At 37.0% G+C, this 27,723-nt stretch overlaps 1 protein-coding gene across 2 annotated transcripts; it reads left to right on the plus strand.

The window, feature by feature from the left end:
• Window positions 1-32: 32 nt before the first annotated feature.
• On the plus strand, window positions 33-27,691 carry LOC125493483 (uncharacterized). 2 transcript variants are annotated; one of them, XR_007270080.2, is made up of 2 exons: window positions 33-397; window positions 5,936-6,135. XR_007270080.2 is itself a non-coding variant. In XM_057391982.1 (2 exons), the coding sequence occupies exon 2, from the start codon at window positions 27,032-27,034 to the stop codon at window positions 27,527-27,529; it is 498 nt and encodes a 165-aa protein (XP_057247965.1). In that variant the 5' UTR covers window positions 33-397; the 3' UTR covers window positions 27,530-27,691. The 2 variants fall into 2 exon arrangements, 1 of the variants encoding a protein (XP_057247965.1); XM_057391982.1 differs by lacking the exon at window positions 5,936-6,135 and adding an exon at window positions 27,032-27,691.
• Window positions 27,692-27,723: the final 32 nt, after the last annotated feature.

Below are 27,723 nucleotides of genomic sequence, written 5' to 3' on the forward strand. Positions count from 1 at the left end.
AATGCCCCGACAGATTTATTAATGGACGACTAATTATTTATTAACTATGAACTAGAATAATGTTATGTTTTCGAAAGGTTATATAATATGTAGTAGTATAACTTTAATGTTTCGATAATTCTAAAAATATAGCTAAATGAGTTATTTCATTAAGTGGTTGTTAAAGAGTCACCTTAATTGAACAAAGTTATTAACAATTAAGAAATAATGACCTTTAAGGAGACTTTACGACGTTATAATGACCGCTATGACCTTAATAAGTGCTAACTAATATTTAAGCTTAAAAGCTAAATAATAACGAAACGTTCTTTAATAAAATTATTCTTGAATAGATTAAAGAAGATAAAGGATATTACAAGCCTCCCCCGGCTATCATGGTTGGTAAGCAGGAATTCAGGTAACGTCTACTGCTAACACCCGCATTCCCCTTTAAAGTATGTTTTATGATCATGATTAATATTATGTTTTATATATGGATTGCGGGATCGAAATGAAATGTTTTATGATGGTTATGATGATATGATGCTATGAAATGATGATGATGAAACTAATGAATATAATTATTCACGATGATGATGATATGCTTAAAACCAATGAAACATGATAAATTCAAGCGAAAGACGGTTCTTGGCAAGTATTCTGTTATCCCGGGTCGTGCACGTACCTTCTGGCCGGTTAACCACCTTCCGTTTAGTGAGGGCTATTGTCCTCGGGTGGCACCGCGCATTTGGGCAAATAACGCCACCTTCCGTTTAGTGAGGGCTTTTGTCCTCGGGTGGCTGCCTTCCGTTTATGATGTTACGATGTTTTGGGGAGACGTCCCTTCCGTTGTACTAGCCAAGTTACCAAAGTAAAATATATGATTATGAACATGATAAAGAAGATAATGTAACATGCTATGATATGTTTGTGAAATGGTTTTACTTATTCTCTTCTCCTGTAACTTGCCCATTTGCCAGTTCAGTTCATAATGCCAAGCTAGCAGAACCATCCACTTTTACAAACATGCATATGTTCATATTTCCGAATAACACCCATAAATGATGATAACCAGGTTTCATAAATCATAACATCATTGCTCATAGTATACATATCCATCATTGAATCATATCATATTTCATCATGCCACATCGACATTGTAAAACATAATTATATCACATAATCATCATCACATATTCGTATTCATGTGCAAGAGCATTTATAAAACATCACATATAACATATACGGGCTTACACATATTTGTTGGACATGAAGGGATATAAGACAATGGATGAAAAATATGAGGTTTACTTCTATGAATGAGTTATTAGTAGTTAAGGATTATTTGGGTTATTAGAATCTTAAAGAAGTGAGGATTTGAACTTATGATCTTTTGAGATATTATTTGAAGATTAGTACAACCTAAAGCTTTGGGGTTAACTAGAGTTTAAGATGTTAAATGGAAATTTTGCGATTTAAACTTGGCAGGAATTATCTGAAAAGATTGATGTTGAATAACCTAAGGATAAAATAATGGTTATATGAGTCATAGGGACTAAGGTGAACGATCTTTTGAGGTATGAGTAGTAATATTTGATGCTCGAGGTAATACACGAAATAATATTTAGATATGCTATGATGAGTAGGGTTATATTATTTGTGGGATGATAAAAAAAGGCTAAGCTATACGAAATCCTAATGGTTATAAGTTGAGATTGAATTTTACTTTATAGGAGTTCATATGACGATTTTGGAGATTCGAAAATTTTGAAGGGATTCGGAAATTCTACTCGAGGAATTTAAAAGCAATTACCATTACTTCAGTTATTAAGGATTTTAGTTTTAATGGTTGAAGCACTTCATAATGTTATGCGAACCACTTTTTGGGATGTTATAGGATTGTAGTGAAAAATAAATTATGAATAAATAATTGAAGAGTTAGACAAGTCGATGTTTTGAAGGAATAGGAATTTGCTACTTGGAGATGTACTAGCTATATGGAATATAATTATGAAATAAGCATTGATGTCGAGATGAAACTTAATGTGCACAAGTGCTTGATTTTTTTTTTCTATTTTACCAAGATTTGGGACAAAGAATTTCGAAGTTTGAAATGTTGTTAGATAAATGGTTTCTTCGTGTATGGTATTGAGATGATCTAGGAATGAATTCAAGTGATCGAATTACCAATAAAAGAGGATAATGGAAAAATGTGGAGGAAATTGAAATTGTGATGAGAAGTAAACATTATTTGGATCGGTGCAACCTTGAATAATTAAGATATTGAGTATTGATGTTAGCTAGGTAAAGAGTACGTTACGACATTGTCAGATTAGTAAGTGCTTAACGTTGAGGCTATAATAATGATATTGATTTGGTATGATAATGTGATGATTGAAAATTTGGGAACACACAAATATTAGGTTTAGGGATCTTTAGTGAATACCTTATTAGATGATACTGTTACTATACAGACATGAACCAAAATGTGTTGTTTACGAATGCCTTAATAAGCTTATATTGTGGAATTGATAAGAGAATGTATATTATATACCAAGCGGAATGAGAATCGTCAAATGATAATGAGTAAGAAAAGAATGGGTTTATATATTAAGGGGCATGATTAACATTCGAGTTTAAGCTTTCTAAGTAAAACTGGTGGGCGTAGTATGAAATTGTGTCATGGATATTTAAATTCACAAGGATTCAACATATATTATGGAAAGTAAAGTTGTATTGAGAAAGTTTGAGGTTAGATTCAGGATCACTATGATCTCCATATCGTAGCGTAAAAGTTTTAAATAGGTTTAATGGGTTGGCTAAAAGATAGGTATAGATGAACCAAAACGTTTGAGCATTCACGCTTTTGCGTGTACAATATGAATCTGTTTATGTCAAGATGTGGTGCATGTGATTATCTGTGTTAGTTACCTCTTAATGCGTACGTGGTATCATGCATTTTTTTTTTTATGATATATAGTTACTCAAAGTATGTATCTTCATAATTTGAGAAACCAAAAGAATTTGAAACAAGGTCTCATCAAGTGAGTTAGTTGGAATTCATTGCCAACAAGTTTGCCCTTTTTGTTTTCTTTGCTCCTCGATTTCGCGAGTCGAGTTGAAGTAGAGATACAAAAGATGATGGCGGAATGGAGGCTGAATATCTAACGAAGCCATGAAGGCTTGAGATCTTGAACCTGTTAAATAAATTTAGCTTGTTGTTTTATCGACTGACTAAATTACAAGTTTCGAGGACGAAACTTTTTCTAAGGGGGTAAGGATGTAATATCCTGAAACTTAAACGTGTTTAAGTAAATAACTAATTATTTTTTTTTGAGTAGTTAAATTATATTTTACTTAAAGTTTCACTAATTAAGTAACGTTTAATAAAACGAATATAAAAATTCTCAACCTAAAAATATTAATATACTAGTGACGATAATTTATAATTTACGATTTCATGAGTTAAACAAGAAGGCTAACATAGTTGGTAATTCACTTAAAGTATAAAATGTCAACATTTCACCCAAAGTTTCATTAAGTCACGTTTAGGAGTGTTAGTATGGAAAAATTTCTGATTTTTGGGTTGCAAAATAAAAAGAGAAAAGAGAAAACAAAGCTATGGTCAATTCCCCCCCCCCCATTAATGGTGTCTTCTTCCTCACTCCACCATGTCCATTTGTCACTCATGCAAGCACAACTTTCTTCTCCTTCTTCAGACAAATCTGTCACCAATCTTCACCAAAGCTTCATCAAGTTAACAAAATCAGATTATTTACTTCACCATCTTCCTCCCAACCACTGATTTTAACTCCAAATTTCCCTATAAATAATCATGGATACAACACCAAGAACACACCAACAACAACCTTCGTCATCTCTTCTCTCTAATCAGAAATTCCGTCTATAATCGCCAGAAAATTGTAACAAAAAGAAATCCAAAAAGAAACCCCCAAATTTTTACTCTCTCTCCTCTGTTTTGGTTCCCCCCCCACAACCGACCACCGGTCGCCGCCGGTCGTGCGACGCCGGCCTCGCGCCACGACTCAGTCGCGCCCCCATATCGCGCGTCAGATGCCGGAGCTCCACCGCGCTAGCAGCTTCGTTCTCTATCTCCTCCTCGCGCACTCTCTCATCGCTCTCCTTCGTCGCGCTAGCAGCACGCGCACAGCGCCACTGCCTCGCCGTCGCATTGCCGCCGTTCGCCGGAGACGCTGCACACCGGAGCTCGCAGCTTCCTCGCCCCACTCGTGGTCTCCCTGCTCCTAGTAGCAGAGGTGATGTTTTGTTTTTTGAAAAAAATTCTGATTTCTCTAGTTTATGTTAATATAAGCCCAAATTACTACCTAGTGTTAATTAGTTTAAGTTGGGCCTAAAGGAAACAGATTTATATTAGTTAAAACAACCCAAATCAAGTATTGCATGTACATAAATTGGGCTCAAATCTGACTTTTAATTGTATTAGCTAAGCTATTTAGTATTAGATGGACAACTTGAGTTAAACTAAAGCTGATTTAGTGCTTTAATAAGTCATGTTAGTTTAATTAAGTATAATGTTGGGCTTATAATCTGATTTACCTAGTTAAGTAATTCAAGTTAATCTTGTTGCTTTAATATTTTGAGCTTTAGTGGACTGATTTAATTAGTTTTATTAAACCACCCAACTTACTTACTAAAACTATGTTTGGGCTATAATTCCTAATGATTGAGTTGCATGAGTTAACTAAAAACTAATTAAAAACTAATTCATTAAGCATGTTGTTTATAATTAAGTTTAAGTTATGAGTATTTCACTAATCCTTAAGTTCACTTATAATAATTAGTTACTTGACTTGTTTAATTTTAAATGACTAAATAGTATTAAATAATGTTAATGGTTCTAGCATAGCTTAACTTAATTAATTTATTAATGGACGACTAATTAGTTACTAACTATGAACTAGAATAATGTTATGTTTTCGAAAGGTTGTATAATATGTAGTAATATAACATTAATGTTTCGTTAATTTCTAAAAATATAGCTAAAGGAGTTATTTCACCTAATTAGTTGATTTTTAAAGAATCACCTTAATTAAGAAGTTATTAACGGTTAAGAAATAATGATCTTTAAGGAGACCTTTATAACGTTATAATAACCTCTATGACCTTAATAAGCACTAACTAATATTTAGGCTTAAAAGCTAAATAACGAAACGTTCTAATAAAATTATTCTTGAATAGATTAAAGAAGATAAAGGATATTACAAGCCTCCCCAGGCAATCATGTTGGTAAGCAGGAATCCAGGTAACGTCTACTGGTAACACCCACAATCCCTTTCAAACGATGTTTTATGGTGTTTCGCACTATGTTGTTGATTTATGGATTGTGGGATATGAAAGGTTTTACGAATATGATGGTTTTCGATGAAATGAAATGACTCTGATGTTTATGAAAATATGAGTATGATAACGCTATGGTTTTAATGATGTTTCATGATTATGATTATAATGATGTAATGTAATATGAATTGAAACTATATAAATAAAGTAAAGATGGTTCTTGGCAATTATGTGGGCATAGAAAATGTCACCTATGATGTGACCGCCTTTCTGGCAATATTTGGACACCGAGAGTGTCACCATTTGTGGCCTTTCTGGCAATATTTGGACACCGAGAGTGTCATCCATTTGTGACTGCCTTTCTGGCAATATTTGGACACCGAGAGTGTCACCCATTGTTTAGGGAGACGTCCCTATATGCGATATGTGATATGCGATATTAGCCAAGTTACCAAAGTAAAAGATGTATGATGATGAACATGATAAAGAAGATAATGTAACTACTATGATATATTTGTGAAATGTTTTACTTATTCTCTCCTCCCTGTTTTTAACCAAAATGATGTGAAATGGAATTTACGATGTTAGAGTAGTATGTTACTGAGCCTCGGCTCACGACGTTTTGTTTTATTTTTAGGTATGGAAGAACAGTTGTGGATCACTGATAGACTGCATTATGGAGATTATGTATGATTCTATGAGGTTTTAGGATATTTTGTATGATGGATAAACAAGTATTACCTTACGATGAGTAATTGTATAGTAACTTTTAAATTTTAGGCTACTATTTTATTTGTGGGCCATAACCCACGGGATTAAGTTATGCTTCCGCTGACGATTAAGGTCATGTCAATTTGTCGGGGCGTTACAAAGTCTGTAACGCCCCGACAATTTAACATGACCTTAACGTCAGCGGAAGCATAACTTAATCCCGTGGGTTATGGCCCACAAATAAAATAGTAGCCTAAAATTTAAAATTCACTATACAATTACTCATCGCAAGATAATACTTGTTTATCCATTATACAAAGTATCTTAAAACCCCATGAATCATACATAATCTCCATAACGTAGTATAATAGTGATCCACAATTGTTCTTCCATACCTAAAACATAAAACAAAACGTCGTGAGCCGAGGCTCAGTAACATACTACTCTAACATCGTAAATTCATTTCACATCATTTTATTTATAAACAGGGAGAAGAGAATAGGTAAAACCATTTCACAAACATATCATAACATGTTACATTATTTCTTTATCATGTTCATCATCATATATCTTTTACTTTGGTAACTTGGCTAGTACATCATAACATAGGGGACGTCTCCCACTTCATAACAGTCAGGCGGTCACATCATAGGTGACACTTGCGGTGCCTGTATCATTTAAACAGTCAGGCGGTCACAACATAGGTGACACTTGCGGTGCCCGTATAAAACAGTCAGGCGGTCACAACATAGGTGACACTTGCGGTGCCCGTATCATACTGCCAAGAACCATCTTTCACTGTACTTTATCATGTTTCTTCTCTTTTTACATATCATAATTACATTACATTATTGTAATCATAATCATGAAACATCATTAAAATCATAGTGGCATCATACTCATATTTTCATAAACATCAAAATCATTTCATATCATCGAAAATCATCATATTCATAAAACCTTTCATATCCCACAATCCATACATCAACAAAATAGTGCGAAATACCATAAAACATCATTCGAAAGGGATTTTGGGTGTTAGCAATAGACGTTACCTGAATTCCTGCTTACCAACCATGATAGCCGGGGGAGGCTTGTAATATCCTTTATCTTCTTTAATCTATTCAAGAATAATTTTATTAAAGAACGTTTCATTATTATTTAGCTTTTAAACTTAAATATTAGTTAGCGCTTATTAAGGTCATAACGTTCATTATAACGTCATAAAGGTCTCCTTAAAGATTATTATTCCTTAATCGTTAACAACTTTTTAATTAAGATGACTCTTTAATCAACTAATTTGGTGAAATAGCTCCTTTAGTTATACTTTTAGAATTATCTAACATCGTACTTAAAGCTATATTAATACATAACATATAACCCTTTGAAAATATATTTTTGTTATAAGAGTTCGTAGTTAATAACCAATTAATCGTCTATTATTAAACTAATTTGAAATATACTAGAACCATTGACATTATATTATTAAATCAGTTAAACTAGTAAGTCAAGTAGCTGGTTATTATAAGTGAACTTAAGGATTAGTGAAGTGATGATAACTTAAACTCAAATTACAAATAACAAGTGCAATGGATTTGTTTAAAACAACTCAACTAGTTTAGAAGTCATTAATTATAACCCAATAATAAATTTTGGTAAATAAGTTAGGTGGTTTAATGAAACTAACTAAAATCAGTCCATGAAACAAGTCTAAAACATCTTTTAGCCCAACATAACAACAAATTAGCTTTATAAAACTTCACTTTAAGTTCTATTGTAGTCTCCTAGGCCCAAACAAGTATATATACTAACAAGGGAATTAAATTAAACTTGGGCTTGAATTAAACTTAGGAAATCAGAATTTTAAAAGGGAAAAGGCCATTACCTCTGCTACTAAGAGCAGGGGGGGACAAAGCGTGGCACCGTGACTTCGGTTCTGGCTCGGTGGACGGCGGTGACGAGCAGCAACGATCTCCGACGGTGGTATCCGGTGGTTCGGCGCGCGAGGGTCGTCGGCGGTGTCACGCGAGAAGAAGAAGAACGACAGATTGAACGAGAGAGGAGAGAAAGGACGGGAGTGCGTGCAGGCGGGCGGGCGGTCGGCAATCGACGGTGCGGCAGGGGGCGACTGATACTGACGGCACCTCCAGTGGCGTGGTACAGCAAGGCGCGAGGTTGAGCGAGAAAGAAGAGTGCAAGGAAGAGAGAGAGTGCGGGAACGTTGGCAGGTGCGGCGAATGACGGCGAGGATTAAGTTAGATGTTAAGGAAAACTCGAGGTTAGTAAATGACCATTTGGGTTGATATAAGATGAGATATAAGACAATGGATGAAAAATATGAGGTTTACTTCCATGAATGAGTTATTAGGAGTTGATGATTACTTGGGTTATTAGAATCTTAAAGAAGTGAGAATTTGAAGTTATGATCTTTTGAGGTATTATTTGAAGATTAGTACAACCTAAAACTTTGGGATTAACTAGAGTTTAAGATGTTAAATGGAAAATTTTGCGATTTAAACTTGGCAGTGAAAAGATTGATGTTGAATAACCTGAGGATAAAATGATGGCTATTTGAGTAATAGGGGCCAAGGTGAATGATCTTTTGAGGTATCAGTAGTAATATTTGATGCTCGAGGTAATACACGAATTAATATTTAGATATGCTATGATGAGTAGGGTTATATTATTTGTGGGATGATAAAAAGGCTAAGCTATATGAAATCCTGATGGTTATAAGTTGAGACTGAATTTTACTTTATAGGAGTTCATATGACGATTTTGGAGATTTGAAAATTTTGAAGGGATTTAGAAATTCTACTCGAGGAATTAGAAAGCAATTACCATTACTTCAGTTATTAAGGATTTTAGTTTTAAAGGTTGAAGCACTACTTTCATAATGTGATGCGAACCACTTTTTGGGATGTTATGGGATTGTAGTGAAAAATAAATTATGACTAAGTTAGACAAATTGATGTTTTGGAGGAATAGGAATTTGCTACTTGGAGATGTACTAGCTATATGGAATATAATTAAGAAATAAGCATTGATGTCGAGATGAAACTTAATGTGCGTAAGTGCTTGATTTTTTTTTTTTTCCTATTTTACCAAGATTTGGGACAAAGAATTTATAAGTTTGAAATGTTGTTAGATAAATGGTTTCTTCGTGTATGGTATTGAGATGATCTAGGAATGAATTCAAGTGATCGAATTACCAATAAAAGAGGATAATGAAAAAAAATGTGGAGGAAATTGAAATTGTGATGAGACGTAAATATTATTTGGATCGGTGAAGCCTTGATTAATTAAAATCTTGAGTATTGATGTTAGCTAGGTAAGGAAGTTGGTAAGGAGTACGTTATGACATTGTCAAATTAGTAAGTGCTTAACGTTGAGGCTATGATAATGATATTGATTTGGTATGATAATGTGATGATTGAAAATTTGGGAATGCATAAAATATTAGGTTTAGGGATCTTTAGTGAATACCTTGTTAGATGATACTGTTATTATACAGACATGAACCAAAATGTGATGTTTACGGGTGCCTTATTAAGCTTATATTGTGGAGTTGATAAGAAAATGTATATTATATACCAAGCGGAATGAGAATCGTCAAATGATAATGAGTAAGAAAAGAATAGGTTGATATATTAAGGGGCATGATTAACATTCGAGTTTAAGCCTTCTAAGTAAAACTGGCAGGCGTAGTATGAAATTGTGTCATGGATATTTAAAGTCACAAGGATTCAACATATATTATGGAAAGTAAAGTTGTATTGAGAAAGTTTGAGATTAGATTCAGGAACACTATGATCTCCATATCGTAGCGTAAAGGTTTTAAATAGATTTAATGGGTTGGCTAAAAATTAGGTATAGATGAACCAAGCCGTTTGAGCGTTTGCGCTTTTGCGTGTGCAATATGAATCTGTCTATGTAAAGATGTGGTACATGTGATTATCTGTGTTAGTTATCTCTTAATGCGTACGTAGTATGATGCATTTTTTTTTATGATATGTAGTTACTCAAAGTATGTATCTTGATAATTTGAGAAACCAAAAGAATTTCAAACGAGGTCTCATCAAATGAGTTAGTTGGAATTCATTGCCAACAAGTTTGCCCTTTTTGTTTTCTTTGCTCCTCGATTTCGCGAGTCGAGTTGAAGTAGAGATACAAAAGATGATGGCGGAATGGAGGCTGAATATCTAACGAAGCCATGAAGGCTTGAGATCTTGGTCCCGTTAAATGAATTTAGCTTGTTGTTTTATCAATTAAATAAATTGCAAGTTTCGAGGACGAAACTTTTTCTAAGGGGGTAAGGATGTAATATCCTGAAAACTTAAACGTGTTTCAATAAATAATTAATTTTCTTATGAGTAGTTAAATTATATTTTACCTAAAGTTCCACTAATTAATTAACGTATAATAAAACGAATATAAAAATTTCCAACTTAAAAATATTAATAGAATAGTGGCGATAATTTATAATTTAGAATTTCATGAGTTAAACAAGAAGGCTAATATAGTTGATAATTACATACCTTTTGAAGTTCATCAACTTTAGTGCAACGGTTAACGATATCGAACATGTACCTTATGACGTAACAGCCACATGCAAGTCCATCTTGTTGTTGCGGACACTAAATGTTCACCAAAGGATGCATCCAATGACATTCATGTTAGATGTGTAGTATGTGTTTCTATATAAGGACAAAAAAATTAGCCAGTCATGTTACCTCGATGATTTCCAAACAGGAGATTTTGATGCTCGAAATCCTGTTGCTTTAACATCTTTCATCACACTACATCAATACACTATTATAAGATTAGTTGTACATTAATATTAATAAGTGCACATATATTGAGTTTCAATTAGGCTACCTATTTAACAATGATTTGATTGGTAAGGACCGTGGTGGTTGTTTACACAAAGAATCAAAGTGGTAGACTTCGTTAGTCGACAAACTTATCGCAAGCAGTGTCCAATGAGCCTACAACAATAAAATATAGTTATTATTAATCGTAGAATAATTAATAGGTCAATTTAATTATCAAATACTAAAAGTAAAGTGAGTTTAAGAAGCATACGTTTCAATATAAGGAACAAGAATGATCTTATATCCAATACGAGAAGATGCTTTGAAACTCGTACCGGGATACTCTTTCAATTCGGTTTTGTTTTGTAAGCAACTGGCATCTCGTATTATGTTTGGACATAACCAACCAAACATTGGCTCATTGCTAGATGCAATCAATTCATTGTATAATAACCTGAGAAATCATATTGATTAAAAGAAAACTTACTTATTATGGAAGTTGAATTGAAAACTACTTAAGGTATATGTATATGAATATTTAATTTATATACTAAAGTATTACCTCATGAATGTTTGTATCATGGAAACATTCAACTCTACCCCACATAAGAATTCAATAATATCAAGCTTAGAAATGAAGGTCGATGGATCCTCAAAGTAGTGGAATTGTTTGTTCGACAAATGAATCTCAATGATATTATCATCGCTTAAATCGCTAGTGCACTCATGTAACCAAAAGCATGGAGAACTAAGGCCTTGCACCACCTCTAGATCGGTAATAAGTGGATTCTTTGTCCAGGAAACCTTTTCCTTCTCCACATTTCGTTCACCTTCATCACGTCGGCCTTCCCCGAAACCTAGTAATTAGTTAAAAGTAAAGATATTACTGACAATAATCATAGGAACTATATATATATATATATATATATATATATATATATATATATATATATATATATATATATATATATATATATATATATATATATATATATATATATATATATATATATATATATCATGTTAATCATTGTACCTCATCTGAAAATCGCACCAATGCACACGGCCATAGACCAGAACTGCCAAGGGCATCAGTCAGTGAATGTAGACCAACTTCTGGCTTCGGCAGCGGAAGATGTAATTCTTCAAAACCAGACACAATCCCATTGACGCTGACCACATAGAGAATATCATCCACTAACTGGTTGTGCAATCGTACTCGGTCACTAGGGGGTTGTGCATGGCCATAAGCTACGAGAATGAAACTAGCATAATCATCTCCTCGAGCTAATAGTTCACATGGTGTCTGTTCCTTTTAAAAAAACTCTATTTATGGTTAGTATATGAAACAACATATCTATAGTAAGAATTTCATGCATTTAAGAACAATAGTTGTTTAACAAAACAAAGGGATTAAGTGATTACCTTCAACTCCGATACTACAACTAGATCAGGTTGCCTAGGTGTAATAACACTACCGTTCTTGAATGCACCAATAGTCGGTAAACCCATTTGCTCCGAAATGGCGTTGAAATTTTGTGTCATCTCCTCTCTGATCTCCTCCCGAATTGCAGCTATCATAGCCTCCACATCTACTGAAGCTACCGAATTCACACTACTTGAACTCGATTTTGTCGTTGTAGTGTATTGATCACCATATACCTTTCTCAACCCGAGGCGGACACCTCCTACGCCCCTCACGCGTCCATAGTGGTCCTGTCCTAAAGTCTCGTGCAATGCATCAATGTGTCCTTTAGGAGTGACCGTGAGCACACAAGTTATATTATGTATACCTTATATAATCATATAATCTGTACTTACAATGGCGTTGGCTATCTTTTGTGTTCCGGGATCAGGCAAGACTCTTTGTCCCTTTGCATCAACCCCATGCATAGAACACCACTAATCGAAAACTCTATCTGGTTGCCGAGGCTGTGAACCTGTAGTCATTGAGCTAGTCCCTGTTGCCATTGTCGACCCTATCGTGGGGGTAATGGCTATACATCCACTTATCTCTCGCCTGACATATGAGTGAGCACCCAGATGATGATAATACTTCCTAGCTTTTGCACTCGCGCTAGTTTCCTCACGAGTTGCCTAAAATACACAATTATAAACAAATGTTAGGTATGGTGTTATACAATAATACTGGATCTAAGTGTATTAAGTCTTTATAAAATATTCTTACAATAGCTTCTGGGGTTGTTTTTTTGGCAACAAATGCTTCCCACTCTTCAGGTTTGATATTCCTCCATATCTGATATGGTAACTTGAGGGTGCAGATGATGTGTCCGGTGAAGCCTCATAACTGACTTGTGTTTCTCCACCGTAGATGTTCTTCTTCTTTGTACCCACTACTTTTCTCCGCTTAGTGATCCACCCAGACACTAACTTAGCCTTGAAATCTCTGGATCTTTGGGCAACCGCGGATAGAAACACATTCTTCTTGGCTTCATCATCTTCGATATTGAATTGATTCTACAAAAAACGCAGTTCACAAATTATTAAATATTACACATATATTTAACTAAATAATTAAGAATCTAAACGTTAATGTACGCGAAGCTTACCATGGTATCTTCCCAAATACACTTCTTCAAAGTCTCGGGCACCTCTTTCCATGAGTGGAGAATGGAGAGCTTATGCATGCAAATGCCAACTTGCATGGCATACTTTTGACGCCATTTTCCACAAGGTGCCCCAAATGATCGTACTCAAAAGTCATTAGGGTGTGTTTCCCTAGTGACTTTGTAGGTTCCCTTCCTTTTCTCTTTTTCGTCGCCAATGACTTCCTAGGCATTTGTGCGTCTATTTCTTCACGGCGAGTTCGAACCAATTTACCCCGTTCCTTTCTCATATCGAAAGACTCATCCTCGGTAGTGTGTTCCGTACTCGTATCCGTATGCACCTCCGCCATGTCCCTGAAATTGTACAAATATACGGATTATTTAAAAAAAAAATTAAAATTCACATTGAGGGGAGGGGGCTGTGCAGCAGGGCAGTGGGGGAGGGGATGGTGTGCAGTAGGGCAGTGGGGGAGGGGAGGGGAGGGTGTGCAACAGTAGTGGGGAGGGAAGGGGGGGGGAGGGCAGGGGTACAGGGTAGTGGAGTGGGGTGTGTGTAGTGGGCTGTGTGCAGGGGCAGGGATGGGAGGGGGCTGTGTGCAGGGGCAGGGCGGGGAGGGGAGAGAAGGGAAGGTGGCTATGCAGTGGGTAGGGTGCAAAGGAGGGGGAGGGGTGCAGGGCAGTGGGCTGTGTGCAGGGGCAGGGCAGGGAGGGGAGGAGAGGGGAGGGGAGGGGAGGAGAGGGATGTGTTAGGGGCAGGGAGGGGAGGAGAGGGGAGGGGTGTGTGTAGTGGGATGTGTGTAGGGGCAAGGAGGGGAGGGGAGGGGGCTGTGTGTAGGGCTGTGTGCAGGGGCAGGGAGGGGAGGGGAGGGGAGGTGAAGGGAGGGCTGTATGTAGGACTGTGTGCAGGGGCAGGGAGGGGAGGGGAGGTGGCTGTGCAGTGGGCAGTGTGTAGGGGAGGGGAAGGGTGCGGGGCAGTGGGGTGGGGTGTGGGGAGGGGACGGCAGCAAACAACAAATGCCTCAACAAATGCCTCATATAAGCATGTTCAAAGAAAAATAGGCCTAAAATCAAATTTATATTCCCGAAATGCAACAAACAACAAATGCAAGCCTATAACTCTACACAATAGTAACATTATACCTCATAAAAGCATGTTCAAAGAGAATTTGGCGTTAAATGACTCGATAAGTACGATTTGGGAGCGAAAAGGCAAAAATAGGCCCGAAATTCCCTTTTCGTTCCCGAAATGGAACCAACAACAAATGTAAGCCTATAACTCTACACAATAGTTACATTATACCTCATATAAGCATGTTCAAAGAGAATTTGGGGTTAAATGACTCAATAAGCACGATTTGGGAGCAAAAAGGCAAAAATAGGCCCAAAATACAACCAACAATAAATGCCTGACTATAACTCTACACACTAGTTACATTATACCTCATATAAGCATGTTCAAAGAGATTTTGGGGTTAAATGACTTGATAAGTACGATTTGGGAGCGAAAAGGCAAAAAAAAGGCCCGAAATGCCCTTTTCGTTCCCGAAGTGCAACCAACAACAAATGCATGACTATAACTCTACACACTAGTTACATTATACCTCATATAAGCATGTTCAAAGAGAATTTGGGGTTAAATGACTCGATAAGTACGATTTGGGAGCGAAAAGGCAAAAATAGTCCCGAAATGCCCTTTTCGTTCCCGAAATGCAACCAACAACAAATGCAAGCCTATAACTCTACACACTAGTTACGTTATACCTCATACAAGTAAGTTCAAAGAGAATTTGGGGTAAAATGACTCGATAAGTACGATTTGGGAGCGAAAAGGCAAAAATAGGCCTTAAAATCTACACAATAGTTACAAATTGGAGAAATTACACAGACCTGAGTTTATGTCTCATGATTTATTAACCTTCCGCCGTTTCTTAGGTTCCTTAAGTACATGTATCCCTTCCGTGTGATCTACACGCATATAGTTCTCTGACATATTCACATCATCTTCCACACTATTTTCAAGATAAGTAAAAGCGGGGAGGTCCTCAAATGCATCATATTCTTCCTCATTATCAACATCACCAATACCGAGGATACTCCTTTTACTAGGTACAATAACTGACCACTTATGATCAGCAGGATCAGTTACGAAAAATACTTGCTTGACTTGTGATGCAATTACAAATGGCACTTAAGTTTCAAGTAGACGACTAAGGTCAACAAGAGTGAATCCACAAGGATCATCTTTTCTTACACAACGTCGATTATCGTCAACCCACTTGCAACACAAGAGGCAAATATTAAAAGTACAGTAGTCCAGCTCCCATATTTCTTGTATTCGCCCATAATAGTTGCTTTCAGCATGTACAGCGACTTATCTTTCGAGCTTGCTATTGTGTAGACGACGCCACAAGTGAAACACCACTATTTTGTTGCGATCTTGACTTCAGATCTTGACGTTCAGTCCAAAACGTATACCCATTAATATCATAACCCTCATAAGAGCGTACAGCTTCACGAGGACCAAATGCTAACCACTTGACTGTTTCAGGAACACTTTCATCCAAATCATTAGTACTCGTTTATGAAACCAATCAATGAAAGTCTTGTTATGCATTCCTCCTCAGGATTGCTAACACGTAATTCCTCCATATGTTCATTAAATAAGGATGGACTCTGGTACGTGATGCAATACAAATAAGTGAGCTTGTTTACGCTTTTCTACGGAAGGTGTGATCAATTTTGAACCAATTGTACCCTTGCCCTCAAGTCTGCCCTCGTGTCGGGATGTCGGAAGTCCAACAGGATCAACACTAGCAAAATACTCAGCCACAAAATTACTGATCTCTTCACCCACAATCCCTTGAATTATACTACCTTCTGGTTGTGCAGGATTCCGAACTTTATCCTTCAAAGTCCCATATATCTCTCAAAAGGATAGCACCACCTCAAAAACACTGGACCACACAGCTTAATTTCTCGAACTAGATGGACAATGAGATGGACCATAATGTCAAAGAATGCGGGGGGGGGAATACATCTCAAATTTGCATAGAGTTTCAACTACTCTGGCTGCAAGGAATCGAGGGTCGACGGTCTAGGACTTTGCTGCAATTGTATGAAAAAATGAACACAGTTCTGTAATGGTGTGCCTCACATGCTTTGGAAGTATCCCACGAATTGCAATCGGTAAGAATACTTGCATCATGACATGACAATCGTGCGATTTCATACTCGATAACTTCAACTCACCATTTAAGGTAACAAAGCGCTTCATATTCGATGAGTAGCCAGTAGGGACCTTAATGCCATACAATGACTCGCAAAAAATCCGTTTCTCTGCACGCGACATCGTGTAGCAAGCTGGTGGCAAATAATTCTTCTCCGAATCCTCCACCTTCTTTTTACTTTTCTGAGTTTCATCATCAACCCTTTCCTCCATTTTCTTCTTCCTTCCGTCCCTTTTCTGAGCCCACAACTCTGGTCGAACCCCTTTTTCCAAGTAAAGTCGTGACGCCTTAACATCTTTTGTCTTGCCCGGAATATTCATAAGTGTCGCGAGAATAGCTTCACAAACATTCTTCTCTATGTGCATGACATCCAAACAATGTCTGACCTTTAGATCTTTCCAATATGGGAGTTTCCAAAAAATGGACTCTTTTCCATAATCCTGTAGGTCGATCAACCTCACTAGCAGGTTTACCAAAGAGTTTTCAATGCCCTTCACCTGATTATAAACTTCAGTACCAGTTAATGGTCTATGAGCAACTTCTTCTTCAACCGTCCCATCGAATGCCTTCTTCTTAAACCGATAGGGATGGTCGCGGCTGAGGAGCCTTCGTGTGCGCATATACACATGTTTGCAGCCCTTAAGGTGTGTAGATTTCATGTCATCTAAACAAATCGGGCAAGGTTGTTTTCCTTTAGTCTTATACCCAGATAAGTTCCCATAAGCTGGATAATCGTTCATAGTACAAAAAAGCATGGCACGCAGAGTGAACATCTCATTAGCATACGCATCAAATACTAACACTCCTTCGTTCCACATCTTCTGTAAATCTTCAACAAGCGGCTGAAGGTATACATCTATGTCATTTCCAGGTTGTTTGGGCCCCGATATAAGAAGCGACAGCATCATGTACTTGCGTTTCATGCACAACCAAGGAGGCAAGTTATAAACCACTAAAACTACTGGCCATGTACTATGCTGCGAACTGAGATTGCCAAAAGGGTTCATGCCATCCGTACATAATCCAAGCCTCAGATTCCTATCCTCATTACCAAATGCTTATGCACCCTGTTGATAGTTTTCCACTCAGGCGAATCAGCCGGATGCTTGAGCAGCCGTCTTTCTTCCTACGATCTGCATGCCACCTCAAATTCTTCGCATCTCCTTTAATTGAGAACATGCGCTAATTAATCTAGGTATTATGGGTAGATACCACAAACCAGCTGGTGGTCCTTCACTACCTCCAGCTCCTTCATTGTACCTCGACAATCCATAACGTGGACACTCATGTAAATGCTCATACTCATTACGATAAAGCACAAAATCGTTAGGACAAGCATGTATCCGCTCGTACTCTAAACCGAAAGGACACATCAGTTTCTTCGCATAATAGTACGACTTTGGCATTCATTTCCATCAGGGAGCATATCAGCTAAAACTTCCAACAATGTGAAACTAGAGTCCGTCCAACCAGCTTGTGACTTAATGTTGAACAGTGTTACCACCGCGGAAAGTTTGGTGTACTTTGTATAACCTGGATACAACGGCTTTTCAGCAGCCTCAGACATAGACTCAAAAATACGAGGTCGTCTACACGACTGATCTTCAACCTCGTGTATCATCTCGTCTACCCGATCCCTATCGTCATCTCCAAAATCATCATCCAAATTCTCATCCCCTAACTCATCATCCTTTTTTTCTTCACATACATCATTCTTTACTCTAGAGCTTCCTATATACCTCCCCTGCTCACCATGCCAAACCCATACGTGGTATTGAGGCCTAAACCCACGGCGAAAAAACATGCTCCCTAACCACATGTATACTACTAACCTTGCTCACATTTCTACAATCGACACAAGGACAATAAAAGTTGACTGCTCCAGAGGATGTTTGATATTAGAGAGCAGTAGTACAGAATTCCGAGACCCCTTTCACAAACGCAATCGATTCACGACTACCATGCATCCAAGTATGATCCATCCATTCAAGAAGACCACCTCTAATAATTAAACACAATCATTCATTATAATGCATCAATCATTATTTAAGTACATACCATCACATATTCAAATCACACACGTACAGAGCAAGCTAAGATAGTGACATGTTCAATTGTATGCATGCAGCCGAAGGTCCTTATCACTCCAACCTAACCCATCCTTGGACGTCTAATCTCACTAGTGAATATATGCCAACTTTTCAATTCTAAGGAAAATCCGACAGCATTTCCCTACAGTTCTCCAAGTACACAATGTAGATAATTGCTTATCTACTATGTACCCAAGAAACAATGTAGAAAACGATAACCAAGAATTTCCTCAGAATTGAAAAGAAGAACACATTCACCACCTAAGTGAGATCAAACGTCCAAGAACAGTCCCAAACCGGGGACTATTCAAGCTTACTCCTAATGAGTAAGTCTTGAACGGGTATCTAGGCATATGATGATGATTCAACACAACTTGTAGATTTCAATAGCTAAATTACATTGCGTTTTCATACAATCTCATATCAAGAAATATACATACGTTATAAAAAATACATATATACATCAATAAATTATCATAACTTAATCAATTTGAAGCACATGAAACTTTTCTCATTAACAAATTAAATCAACAAAAAAGACAACGAAATTAAACTAATTACCTCTTAACACCAACGACGAGCAATGAAGAGAGAAGAGATAGTTGGAACTTTATTTGCCTTCCTTAGCCTCTTCTTCCTACAATTAACAAAACCCACATTGCACATTAATCATTTAATTCAATTAAGAAAAACAAAAGTAACTTAAAAATAAGATTAATTCATACTTAATCTTGCTGCCGCTTGTGGGTGGTGGCGTTGTGTAGTGGTGGAGGAGCTCCACACCCTAAACCACTCAAATGGTGGAGAAGAGAAGAGAAGGGTAGTGGTGATGGTGGAGGTTGCGGCTGTACGTGGTGGGTGGTGCGCAAGGTGGTGGTGGAGCACTGGTGGTGCGCAAACCCACTCGAATTAAGGTGGTGGACATTAGTGGTGGGCAGTAGTGGTGGTGGAGCAATGTGGTGTGTGGTCGTGGTGGTGGAGCAATGTGGTGCGCTGTGTGGTGGTGGTGGTGGTTCAATGTGGTGCGCAAGGTGGTGGTGGAGCAGGTGGTGGTGCACTCGAATTAGGGATTTTCTCGCATTATGGTGCGTAAAATTTCTAAGGGAGAGAAAGGAATAATTGTGCTTGGGTAGTACTGTACATGTGCGCAATTAGAATAAAAACTACAAGGAAGGGTCGTGCTTATCCAAAAAACGCAGGCCTTCAAGGGCTGCGCTTGACTATAAAACGCAACCCTTATAACTATAAAAAGGGCTGCGTTTTTTGCACAAGCGCCACCCTTTTTTGTGAAGGGTTGTGCTTGTCCCAAACAATGCAGCCCTACAAGAAAGAAGGGTTGCGTTTTATTTAAAATTGCAGCCCCACAATAAAGAAGGGATGCGTTTTGAAGAAAACGCAGCACTTCCAGCGCAACCCTTCCTTTTTTTTCCCCTAGTGATTAAAATAAAGCATAATCATAGTCTTTAATGGAATCTTGAGCAAGAAGAAAAAAAATTAACCAACAAAGCAAAGAACCAAGAAGAGAATGAAAGGCGAGAAAACAAAGGACACGTAGCAGCAGATGTAATACCCCTCATGATTGCTTTAAAGGGGTGTAGCTTGCTACTCATTCCAACAAGATGCATCTTTCTTTTAGGGAGCTTATTTCCTTAGTTACTCCACAGTTAAGCGTGCTTGGTTGGGAGTAGTCCAGGGATGGGTGACCTCCTGGGAAGTTTCTCAGGGTGCGCATGAGTGAGGACAAAATGCGTCGGAAGAACTTGTGTTGGTTATTGAGGACAATTGTTGGCCCTGGATGCGCAATGGTGGCAATATACTCAACTTCGTATGGGTCGGGGTGTTACAAATGGTATCAGAGCAACCCTGCGACCGCGTGTTGGGGCGACCCTAAGGCCGTCAGGCCGAATATTAGGAGTCCTCAAGCGCCTAGTGGGGGAGGATTCTGGGGCTGCATTGTCATATGGAGCACCCAGATCTTGAGTTTTCAGGCTGGGGCGACCCACAGGTCGTTGTGGCCGAATAAGTGGGGGTGTATGTAATACCCCTCATGATTGCTTTAAAGGGGTGTAGCATGCTACTCATTCCAACAAGATGCATCTTTCTTTTAGGGAGCTTATTTGCTTAGTTACTCCACAGTTAAGCGTGCTTGGCTGGGAGTAGTCCAGGGATGGGTGACCTCCTGGGAAGTTTCTCAGGGTGCGCATGAGTGAGGACAAAATGCGCCGGAAGAACTTATGTTGGTTATTGAGGACAGTTGTTGGCCCTGGATGTGCATTGGTGACAATATACTCGACTCAATATGGGTCGGGGTGTTACAGCAGAAATCTGACACACAACTTGAAGATTTGAAGGTTTTGTGACGTTATTCTAAGAAGAAGAAAATATTTGAAAGAGAGAACAAGAAAAAACGTGAGGAGAAAAAAGAATAGGTTAGCCGTGTGGTTTGAGAGAGAAGAGAGAGAAAATAATCTTTGTGTGGGGTACAATAATTGGGTATTAAGATATTTATAAGGAGGCTTCCTTTTGGGCTTAGGAAAAGGAGATTGGGCTTAATTAACATTGATGATAAATAGGATAAATAAATTAGAACTCCTAACTTCAATGTCACTCCTTTTTCCTCATCTACTTAGAATTTGGGTTCCTCAAGTCCACTTAAACTTCTTTTTCAAATCAAATTAGTATTTCAAACCTTTTTCCAAGCATGCCTAAATAAAACATTTTTAACTTTCTTAAATCCTTAAAATAATTTCATTTGACTTTTAAAAATAGAAAAACCTTCTTTAAATAATCAAATCATTTAAAAATAACTTATGTTTAAATATAAATATATAAATACTAAATATAAATACATAAATACTAAAATATATTCATAAAATCCCTTAAAATTATGGGGGATTATAGTCTACCCCCCTTAAAAGAAGTTTCGTCCCGAAACTTTACACGAAAACTCACAACTTTTAAAAGTTTGAGCTCATCTTTTCAAAAGTTTAAAAAGAATTGTGCCACTTGGGCACACTTTTTCTAACTTAAAACACTTGTGTTACTTATGAACACGTTTTTTTATGCGGAGAATCTACTTTTTAGCATTAACATGTGCAAATTGCCCAACATAAGCATACATATGCATGAAAATCTCATAAAAATAGACAAAAAATATGAAATTTATCGCATTCTATCCCCCTTAAAGAAAACGAGTTACGCCCTCGTAACTCACCTCAAGGAATAAATATGGATACTTCCTTTTCATATCATCTTCGGCTTCCCACGTTGCCTCTTCAAGCTCGTGGTTACACCAAAGTACTTTCACAATGTGGACGTCCTTATTGCGTGTACTACGCACTTTTCTGTCGAGAATTTTGACAAGTCTTTCCTCATATGTGAGGCTACTATCGATCTGAATTCGTTCAGGCTATAGGATATGATGCTCATTAGGGATGTAACGTTTGAGTTGGGAAATATGGAACACATCATGCATCTTCAAACTCCATTAGCAATGCCAATATATAGGCTACTTTCCCAATTCGCTCTAAAATCTCATATGGGCCTACATAATTAGCACTTAACTTGCCCTTTTTTCCAAATCTCATGACGCCCTTAGTGGGTGATACTTTCAAGATCACCTTATCAACTGTAGCAAACTCATCCTCGCGTCGTTTCAAATTAGCATAACTCTTCTGCCTCTCTTGCACAGCTTTAATTCTAGCCTGAATCAGTCTGACATTCTTGACGGTTTCCTCAATAAACTCTGTCCCCAAGACTATATTTTCACTAAAGTCGTTCCAACAAATGGGACTTCTATATTTTCGTCCATATAATGCCTCAAATGGTGCCATATTGATGCTCGCATGATAATTATTGTTATAAGAAAACTCAATCAGGGCTAATTGGTCCTCCCAACTACCTTGAAAATCAATAGCACATGCTCTCAACATATCCTCCATAGTCTGGTTAGTCCTCTCAGTCTGACCATCAGTCGCAGGGTGAAAGGTTGTATTCATTTTCAATGTTCTCCCAAGATTTAATTGGACCTTTTTCCAAAATTTCGAAAGAAATCTAGAGTCCCGGTCATAAATGATATCCTTTGGAACTCCATGTAGTCTCACCACATGCCTAATGCATGTCTTAGCAAGTTGCTTCTTTTTCCATGTCTCCTTAATAGGTATAAACACAGCGGATTTGGTCAATCTATCCACAATAACCCAAATAGTGTCATTTCCACTCCTCGTTCTAGGCAAAGCAGTCACAAAGTCCATAGAAATAGAATCCCACTTTCATCCAGGAACCTCTAAGGAGTGAACCTTCCCCATGGGACTTTTATGATCCATCTTCACCTTCTGACAGGTTAGGCACTTAGACACATACTCAGCTACCTTTCGCTTCATATTTGGCCACCAATAGATAACCTTAAGGCCTTTATACACTTTATCACCCCAGGGTGCATAGAATATGGAGTATTATGCCCCTCATCCATAAGGCGTCTATTAAGGTCATTACACTTCTATGGTACACACCACCTCCCTTTAAACCTTAGACTCCCATCATCATGAATCTTAAAGTTAGCTTCCTTACCTTGCTTCATTTTCTCCTTGATCTTATCTAGGTGCTCATCCCCAACTTGACCCTCTTTGATCTCATCGAAAATTGACAAACCTAAAGATATAGCACTAAGTCTTGCCTCACTTTCCCCAGGATTTAAGATTTCTAGGCTCAGCCTTTGCATATCTCGACACAATTCCCCAGGGACTATCAAGGCACTCAAGCTATGACTCGATTTTCTACTCAAGGCATCAACAATCACATTTGCTTTCCCCTCATGATACTGGATATCTAGGTCATAATCCTTAATTAACTCTAGCCATCTTCTTTGCCTCATATTCAGGTCTATTTGGGTGAAAATGTACTTCAAGCTCTTATGGTCTGTGAATATCTTACAAGTCACTCCATAGAGGTAATGTCTCCAAATTTTCAATGCAAATACTATGGCAGCTAACTCTAGGTCATAGGTAGGGTAACTAGCCTCATAAGGTTTCAATTGATGCGACGCATACGCAATTACCTTCCCATTCTGCTGTAACACACATCCTAGACCATTCTTCGAAGCATCACTATATACCTCAAATCCCTCATTCCCACCAGGCAAGGTCAAAACAGGAGCGGAGGTTAAACGATCTTTCAGAATATGAAAGGCTTCTTCACACTTTTCACTCCACTCAAATTTGGACTCCTTTTTCATCAAGTTGGTCATAGGTCTTGCTATCTTCAAAAAATCTCTCACAAATCTCCTATAATAGCCAGCTAGACCTAGGAAACTTCTGACATCTGACACGCTCTTTGGAGTTGGCCACTCACTCACAGCTTGAATCTTAGCAGGATCTACTGAGACTCCGTCCTTAGACACATAGTGACCCAAAAACGCTACTTTCTCCTAACAAAACTCACACTTAGAGAACTTGGCCTATAATTGGTTTTTCCTCATTGTCTCCAAAATGATCCTCAAGTGCTCATCATGCTCAGCTTCATTCCTCGAATATATTAGTATGTCATCAATGAAAATCGCCACAAACTTATCTAGAAACTCATGAAAGATCCTATTCATTAAGTTCGTAAATATAGCAGGAGCATTGGTTAACCCAAATGGCATTACAGTGAAGTCATAGTGACAATAACGCGTTCTAAAGGTTGTCTTAGGTACATCCTTATCAGCTACCCTTAATTGATGATATCCTGAACGTAAGTCAATCTTTGAGAACATACTCGCTCCATTCAACTGGTCGAATAGGTCGTCTATTCTAGGAAAAGGATATTTGTTTTTGATGGTTACATTGTTCAACTCCTTATAATCAATACACAGCCTCATGCTACCGTCCTTTTTCTTCACAAACAACACAGGAGTTCCCCAAGGTGTAATATCCCGAAATTCTTAAACTCCTAAATAATTATTTTCTCCAAACTACAAAATTCATGATTTTATTTTAAAATTCAAAAAAAATACTTTATTACCTAATATACTTGAATTATTTTATTTGGAAATCTGAATTTCGGAAATAATAATCTTATAAAAAAAAAAAAAAAAAAAATTCTGTTTTGGAGCAAATCTCACGCAGATTTCAGAATTTTGTCAGTTTATCAAGCAATCTGTCAAATTGATTCTCAATCAATTATCACCCAAAAATTTCGAAAAATCAATTCTAACCTTCCTTCTTTGTTTCAATCAAATCTTCCCTTCCTTCTTGAATTATTCCTCTTTCCCTCTTCTAAGACTATAAATACCGGACTTCTATACCTCATTTAAACACAATTTTTCGCTCAAAAATTCAGTAGGTGAGAAACCCTTTTTCTGTTAAACAAAATCAGAGAAGAAGAAGAAGAAGAAAAAAAAAAGAGGGGGGGGACGGGTCGCGTACCGCCGCGGATGGCCGGTCCTTTCTTCCTTCATCTTCATCTTCTTTCTTCTTATTCTTTCTTCTTTCTCTCTCCTCTGGTCTTGTTTTGGTTCTGTCTTTTAGTTTTCCTTCGTACAAAATTTTCTACCTTACTGATTCAATCTTCTTTAGTTACTTTTGTTTCTTTTCCTTTTATCTTCTTTAGTTTACTTTTGTTTCTTTTCCTTCTATTTTCTTTAGTTACTTTTTGTTTCTTTTCCTTTTATTTTCTTTGGTTTTACCTTTTGTCTTTTCTTACTAACTGATTCCTTGAATCAGTAAAGTTGTTTAATGCAACTTCTTATTTTCTCTCATTATTTATTTTATCTTTTCTTTCTCTTCATTCTCTAATTTTTAAACAAAGATTTTCTTTTTTTTTCTACTTTTGACAATTAAATCTTGTGAAAACTTTATTATTTCATCCACCTTCAATTCATAAACTTAATAGATTCGAATATTACATAGGTGACTATTTTAGTTCCTTCACTTACTATTGTAGACGGAGATTTTGTAGAAGGAGCTTTCTAGGGGTGACTTTATTATTCGTATCTGCGCTACTCGAGGTAATTTCGATGTTCATCGTACTCTAGTTCCCGTTGCAAAACGGCTATCTGTGTGATTATATGATTAAGTGATTATGTATGTGACAAATATTTTATTGACTAATATTATGAATTTCTGAGTTAGTAATCACTATTCTAAAAGTAGGATCCTCATAATACTATGAACTGGAGTATGTTATTATAACTTGGTAAGAGTATAAATATGTTATAATAATGTGTTCTTTTGAACTAAAGTATTAGTATGTGAATATTCTTGTGGCAAACCTTTATGACTAGAGTATGTTTATGTTAACAAAACATGTGGAATTGTATGGTTATCAACTTGAGAATTTATGTTTATTATGACCTTTAAATAAAAACTAAGGAGGGTAATGAAGCCCGAAAGGGTGTTGAACAGGTTGCCCTATACGATGGTATAACTATCTATAGGTTGATTAATAGATACGATACGAACTGTTGTCTTCCTTCTATTTGTTGTGATCCAAGTAGAAGGGGTGTGCACACTAGGGACTCTATGATTTTGGCCATGGTTATATTGGGGTGACGACCTCTTGTTGAAGTAGGCGGTTAATAGGGATTAGTCCCGGCCTACTGGCGTTCACATTTCCCTCTCTTAATTTAAAATTATTATTTTAAGTGGTGTGCCTAAACGCTATGATATATGACTTGTAATTGGAGTTAGTAATACAAACGTTGAAATCCAAACATTAGTGTTGAATTTGTTGGAGCACTTTATATATTCTATTTCTAAAATTAAATTATTTTTAAAATTATTATTTTTACGGGATGGAGTCGAATTACTCAGTTTTTCTGATTTTTGGGAGTTGTCTCCCTTGTTGTCTCCTTTCTATTACTTGCAGGTTGGACTTGATGACGGGATCTCGTGTGAGGAGGCTTAGTTAATTCACCTAGACGACCTTATTTAGTTTTTTTTTTATTTGGAGTTACTATTTTAGATTTTATTAACTTTGGTTGTAATGATATTTCTATTTTAAGACTTTTGGGTTAACTTATCTTTTGTTGCCTTTTATTTACTCCTCGAGAGTAAATGGGCGGTAATATCCTCCAAGTTTGAATAAAGGATTTTCTTAAAACTATACTTATTGGATTTTACACTTATTTCAAATTTGGAGGGTGTTACAAAGTGGTATCAAGAGCTTAGGTTTAAGATTAACTAGGGATAATTGGGCTAAACGAACTAAATAGGTTAAGTAAATTAAATAAATAAAATTAGGACTAAATGAATTAAGTTATGAGAGTAGGTTCGAAAATGGATTATTTTATTAATGTTTTGAAGTACTATTTCTAAGTACTTAATATATGCTTCTTTATGTTTTAGATGGCAAGACTTCACCAAACCGCAAGAAAAAGGACAGCGAGGAAACTCACTGGCCCTCTCTCTGCTTCACCTTACTTGATTCGCATGAGATACGGGGAGGATATTTGTGATTATGTCCATCGTTTGAACTTGGCTATTGAAAGCTACCATTTTAATGACTTATATGGAGATTCAGACTTTTGCACTCGTGAAAAGAAAGCATATGTTTTATTGACAACCCAACCTGAGCGAGGACCATTAGGAGCAATCAAAAGAAAATACAATGATGTTTATGTTAATGATGCCCCTAATGTTGAGAGGTACACGCATAAAGGATCATGGTTTCTGACCATTGAGTATCTACGAAGGGTCATGATTGATGCTATGGAAGAATACTATTACAATCTCAATGTAAATGGCTCTAGTTCTGATGAAGGGGAAGCTAATAGAAGCCCTAACCCTACCTACCCTCAGTCCGAGATGGAGGATGAAGAGCCTATGGAGGATGATGACCTCTAAGTTATTCTTTCTTTTATTTTATTACGTGCAATAAGATTTTTTTTAGAACCAATAGATGTTTTGTTGACCAACGATGTTATGTCGATTGAATGATTGAATAAAGATGTTTAATTTTTCTAAAGTTGTGTTACTAGCTCAAACTAAATACTTATGTCTCATTATTATATTTTACATCAATAATAAATGGTGGTCAC

The sequence above is a fragment of the Beta vulgaris genome, chromosome 9 (genome assembly GCF_026745355.1).
Source record: "Beta vulgaris subsp. vulgaris cultivar EL10 chromosome 9, EL10.2, whole genome shotgun sequence".
Classification (NCBI taxonomy): Eukaryota; Viridiplantae; Streptophyta; class Magnoliopsida; order Caryophyllales; family Amaranthaceae; genus Beta; species Beta vulgaris.

What these genes read in the sequence shown, in the direction of transcription:
- LOC125493483 (XM_057391982.1), top strand. Translation starts at nt 27,032, where the DNA reads ATGGCAAGACTTCACCAAACCGCAAGAAAAAGGACAGCGAGGAAACTC.